At 39.6% G+C, this 6000-nt stretch overlaps 1 protein-coding gene across 3 annotated transcripts in view; it reads right to left on the bottom strand.

Annotated features, from left to right (window-relative positions):
• Positions 1-4068: 4068 nt before the first annotated feature.
• Positions 4069-6000, bottom strand: part of LOC139260389 (TBC1 domain family member 12-like) — a 154702-nt gene continuing 152770 nt past the window's right edge. For all 3 annotated transcript variants that reach the window (XM_070876956.1, XM_070876959.1, XM_070876957.1), the window contains one exon: positions 4069-5923. In XM_070876956.1, coding sequence (XP_070733057.1) covers positions 5855-5923 — 69 coding nt within the window. In that variant the 3' untranslated portion in view covers positions 4069-5854. The remainder of the gene's footprint in view (positions 5924-6000) is intronic.

Raw genomic sequence — 6000 nt, 5'->3', positions numbered from 1 at the left:
ATTATTTTATTAAGTTATCTATTACATCAGCTCTGTGGAGGACCTGGTATAGCAATGTGGATTTCCTCTATGAGAGAAATATAATGGCTCCTGCAAGCGTAATTTTGTGTAGAAATTCTTGTGCCTTGATTTCTCTGTATTGGAGGAAATACGTATTCCTATGCCAATACCACTTCAAGATGGGTACGTCACCTGTGTCTTGGTCAGGGTTCAAACTCAATTGATGGTGAGTCTGATGTGACACCCTGACACTTGGCATGGGCCACATTCAGCAAACGTTATGGACACACTGGGGTATAAATTGGTATGCATTTTGCCCATGTTTTGGACATAAAATGGGTACAATGTATGCCAATTTTTGGTCAGGAGGTCCTGCACATAATCTGTGTCGGCAGCATAGCTACCAGCATATTGGTCCTCACTGTTTTTAGGAACTTGTGGCTAGCCTGAAATCAGCGTTGGATCAATTTAAATATGCATTAAAAAAAAAAGTCCTGCGTCTGTTTCAGGATCCTCCTGCAAAATGTATTAAAATCTATGTGGAACATGTGCCGTGCAAGCTCTGACTAACAGCTGAAGAAATGGTAGGAAATAGTAGAAAATTGCTCCACAGTTTCACAGCACTGTGGGACAGTGCTGGCCCGTACTCGGCTCTCCGACATTTTCCTTGACACCGACTTTGCAGGATTTGTCAGCAATGCAGCAGGCTCAAATTTGATTCCCAGCGTCGAGCTGCTTCTGGAGCTGTGACCGGCAGCTCACCTCGATTATTACAATGAGGCCGGAGGTCCAATTTTGGATGAGCCTCAGATCCCGACTTCTGACGCACGCTTGAAATTTCACCCCAATATTTCTGCAGGTTTAGCATGCAGTTCAAAACTTTCTCAGAAAATGTTATTTTATGGGCAATCACATAGCGAGTCTTAATAGCATCACATAGCGAGCATGAACACACATTGGCTGCTGCTCAACGATGGTGCTAACTCACAAAATGTACGTAACTTGTGTACAAATCATTACTCACGTTGGTTTGCTTCATTGTGACTTTAAATGTTGGATTTTCAACACAGCTACCTGTTACTTACAAATCAAGAATGTGGGCCTTCCACTCATGTCCACAAAGAACTATGAAATTAATTTGGTAACATGTGAATATTCTGGTACTTTACCTAACCAGTGCAGAGTGATACCTGGGTTACTAACTGCAGAGTTTGACAGGGGGAGTACAAAAGTTAGTGAAAACAATCAAAGCTTAAAAAAACAATTATTTTTGTTTTTTGAAAAAAAGCTAGATTTTCTTTTGTAACAAAAGTCCTGAAGCTGGTAGTAATTGTTTTTTTTCCTCAAGTGAATCGGTAACATGGGTTTGGCGGAGGAGAAATAGCTTTATTTACAGCCAAAAGGTCATAATAATTGTGTAGTTGTACAAAATCACTGATAAATCAGCATTTTTTTCTTTCAAACGAGAGTGCAACTCCAGCATTCTGCATATTAATTATTTGAATTTTCTGCTTCCATCTCTCTCTCTCTATTCCATTTTAAAGAGTGAGTATATTGGGCACTAAGCACAAGTTATTTTAGCTCAGCCTGTTCTGAATAAACTTACTTTACAAACTCACCTTTTCCTTATCTTATTCTTCCAAATTCAAACAAAAAAAGGTCAAGTGCCTAGGAGGCCTGTGCTGCCTCTCTGACATACTGCACACAATCCACATTATTATCTACTCTAAAAATAGTTTATACTTGGACCCAGCAAAGCAACCTAGAACCGAGGCTACCTTGACTTTCGGAGCAGGCAATGCAGGATTGACATGTACAAGAGATAAATAGCCAAATCCATTCACATTACATTTTTGAAAAACATATTCAATCCCTCTCACTATCATGCCAAACACTGGAAGAGTGAGATAGGTGCAACATTTAAAAGGAGCAGTTCTCTTGGGTTGGAAGCAGTGCTCGGGAGATTTCATACACCATTCCAGGAAACTCACCAACCCTAAAACACAGCAAAGGCCAGATGAAACTGAAGCGCAGACTGTACGTTCAACACCCCTACTTGAGGTGGGCTGCATATGGAGTGTTAGATTCAAGGTTCCCCTGATGTTGGAAACAGTTAATATTGATTACTGGGCTGAGAAAGATCGAGAGTTAATTGTTCAGGATTGCTGCCTAGCCCACGAGAATTGCTTTGTTTCACATGTGCCTTTCAACCCTATTTTGATTAATATCTTTAACTATTCTGAAGCTATCCCCTTTTGATCTATCTTGGTGTCAGTTTGGAAATCATAGCAATGAAGGGATATAAATCGCAGTGAATGACCACTTCACAAGGCCGTTGAATGAGCTGGGGTTAATTGGTGAATATCTAAATTGACATAGAAGCTTTTCATCACAGATGTGTGTTCCAAATTACCAGAATTCTTTGTTGAGATGTGAACTGGATTTAAAATGCAGATGATAAATCAAGAATTCTTCTATTGCGATTATAAAATGTGCAGTTTTGCACACTGGCTTCTATTTAATTTTTATTTGCAAGAGTTTAAACCTGAAATATGTGATCTGTTAGTGTTATTTATCTATCAGTTGCAAAGATTACGAGTAAAAAGCATCGCATATTATTTCCAATAAGCTTATCAGCAGCATAAGGGATTCATTGTTCACCCTGGGCATGTTAAATCCCAGTTTATTTTGAGTACAAAATTATGTTTTGGCTCATATGAAGCATACACCTGTGGAGACGGTCATTTCTGCCGGACACCAGAACAAGTTCTCTGGTGAGATTCTGAATCACATTAATTATAAATGCATTGCCATCGCCGAATCCCCCACCATCAACATTCTGGGGTGTCACTTAACTGGACCAGCCACATAAATATGGTAGCAACAAGAGGTCAGTGGCTGGGTATTCTGCGGTGAGTGTCTCACCTCCTGACTCCCCAAAGTCTTTCCACCATCTACAAGCCACAAGTCTGGAGTGTGATGGAATACTCTCCACTTGTCTGGATGAGTGCAGCTCGAACAACACTCAAGATGCTTGACACCATCCAGGACAAAGCAGCCCACTTGATTGGTAACCCATCCACCAACTTAAACATTCATTCCTCCCACCACCGGCGCACCGTGGCTACAGTGTGTACCATCTACAAGCAACTCACCAAGGCTTCTTTGGCAGCACCTCCCAAATCTGCAAACTCTACCACCTAGGACAAGGGCAGCAGGTACATGGTAACGCCACTATCTCCAAGTTGCATACCATCCTGACTTGGAAATATATCGCCGTTCCTTCATTGTCGTTAGGGAGGGAGTTCCAGGATTTTGACCTAACAGCTCTGTGGGAGTACCTGCACCGCAAGGACTGCAGTGGTTCAAGAAGGCAGCTCACCACCGCCTTCTCAAGGGCAATTAGGGATGGGCAATAAATGCCGGCCTTGCCAGTGACACCCACATCCAGGAATGAATAAAAAAAGGGCATAAGTGAAGTTCCAGGGCTTCCCTACAGGAAGAGGAATTCCCAAGACAAGTCATTGCAAATCTACCTGGTAGTGGTCAGCTGAACGTGGCCATAGATCTATCACCAGGCCACCTTTCAGCTGGAGTGCCCAGGGAGACCCAAAAAGCATAAGAAAAAATGGAAGGAAATATTTATCTGACCTCCTTTCATTAGCCAAATCAATGGAAATTCTAAACTAAACATGCTCAGCACCATAACGTGCTGAGAGCTATTGAAAAAATAAGCAGCATCACAGGCTTTTAATAAGACACTGTTTAGTACACTAAAAAGCTCTGCAGAAAATACAGTCAGGAAACATTTTACTTGCTATTACTGATGTTAGCTAGCAATAGCCAAATAATGTGGAAAATATTAAAACTCAGACCCACACACAAAACAGACAGTGAGAAGAACATAGGGAAGAAGAACTGCCTCAAGGAGGGAATGACAACTGTGCCCTTTTGCTTATTGCCTCACAGAACCAACTACTGAACACTTACCCACGCCCTATTTGGAGAACACCAAATAGGATAACCCTATTGAAAGTTACGCCAAACTGAAAAAAGCACACATTTGAAGGCACTTGACTTCATAGTTTATTTACATGTGAAACTGGTGTCTAGTGGTATTAGCTGTGGACTGTTTCCCTTCTATTTACAATCAATTTGCATATACATTACATCTGTAGTCAGTACGAAATCTGTACAATAGAAAGCAAGATAAAGAATTTCATTCAACTAAATGAAAGCATATATAAATAAAAAATCTTATAATTCAAACAAAGTATTTTGCACTCAATCTGTAGTACACTATGGTTTATGTAACATGCCAATTCCGTTAATAGACTTCTAAACAAACTAGGTGGTCAAAATTCCTACACAATTCATATTTTTATACTCCAATAAGATAATTTGCAATACAGGGAATACAGGAACTGGTTTTGCTAAGAATACAAGAAAATAAAGTACAAATCCTTTCAAATAAAAAAAGAAACAGAAGTGTAAGAAAGTATACTTTGTAATTTGCACGCGAGACAAATCTCAAATTTACACAAACATCTGTCACCACACTCACTGCAGAAATTACAAGTCAGGTTAGAAAAAAGCCTGATAATTAGCCCTCTGCCCTTTTGTGATAAATAATCTCACTTTATCGTTCCATTGTGAGCAGACAATAGACCTGAGCAATGTAATATAGTACACATTGCTACAGCTTGTAGCTGTCGTCAGTTTTCATCCTGATTTGAAATAAAAGTTATTATGTTATCATGGTTACATTCCAAGACTTGTGCAAAGCACTGTGCCATTTTGGAGTTTTCTGTATTGCACATCATAAAACATACACAGTTACGAAAGTCAAGCCCACAGCACCAGTCTGAGGACAATCACAAAGGCTTCATCAGCTGAGAGACACTGACTTTTAACTGTAGGAGTACAATATTTGGAAGTTTCTAAACTTGGACGTTTCACAGTTTTACCATTCTGCTTGCAGTTCATCCCTAGGCCTGGAAATGATACAACACCCCTATTTCCATTGTTGAAAGCACCAAAAAAGCAGCTAATTACTGAAATGAAGGTCAATAAAAATATTTGTAGTACAATTCAGTAATTGAATAAAAAAATGCCACAGTTCAGTAATCGAGTAAAAAAGATCATTCCCAGGTTTACAGGAAATGCCTGGAAATATTAAAGGGGATGTTGTGGAATATTTCAAACCAAGCACTTGCAGATTGCCAACAGGAATGGTGGTTCTGTAAAGCAGAACAGTACTGGTTTTGATGCTCTCTCAGCCTTGGCCTTTTACTTCAGAATCTTAGAAAGCAAAATGACTGCATCAAAAAGTAAAAATCAGCTATTTCCCAAACAGGACTATCACTAAAAAGCTACACATAATGGAGAAAGTAATTCAAAATCCTTTTGGTCCACATTAGGTAGTTTCTGGGAATCAGCTGGCTTCGGAGGTATTCTGTGCACCAGAAACTTGTACAGTAAGATGGTTGGTCTATAAGTGCTCAGAAATTTAACATCTCAGTTTTCAATCAGCTAGTAAATGCAGAATAAACTACTTTGCACAGGACACGATTTTTCCTTTAATACTGACATTAGTGTAAACATTTTTTCATTTTGTTGGACGCAAGCCACAAAAGGATCAACTGCACCAAAACTCTCTTCTCATTAATGGGGATCACATACACAGATCTTTGGGTCATTCGCAGTCCAACAATATTCAGTTCCTTAACTCCAAACAGACATCAATTTTAAATAGATGCACTGAAGACATTTCCATATAGTATTGCTACACCATTAATGCTAACAAACTCCTGCTCACTGACTATCGCAAACATCAAACGTCCTCCAAGAAATATTAACTTTTCGGGGCAGGGCTGTGATTTTTCTCAACTTCCTTGTTTTCCTTCATCAGTGAAGCAAACACCTGCAGATTATAAAAGGAAAGAATGAGACTTTTTGAACAAATGGCCAAAAACGAAGTCTGACTTACAAATTAACCCG

The sequence above is a fragment of the Pristiophorus japonicus genome, chromosome 3, assembly GCF_044704955.1.
Source record: "Pristiophorus japonicus isolate sPriJap1 chromosome 3, sPriJap1.hap1, whole genome shotgun sequence".
Lineage (NCBI taxonomy): Eukaryota > Metazoa > Chordata > Chondrichthyes > Pristiophoridae > Pristiophorus > Pristiophorus japonicus.
Note: the sequence above shows the minus strand (reverse complement) of the source record. Positions and strands in the feature narration are given on the sequence as shown.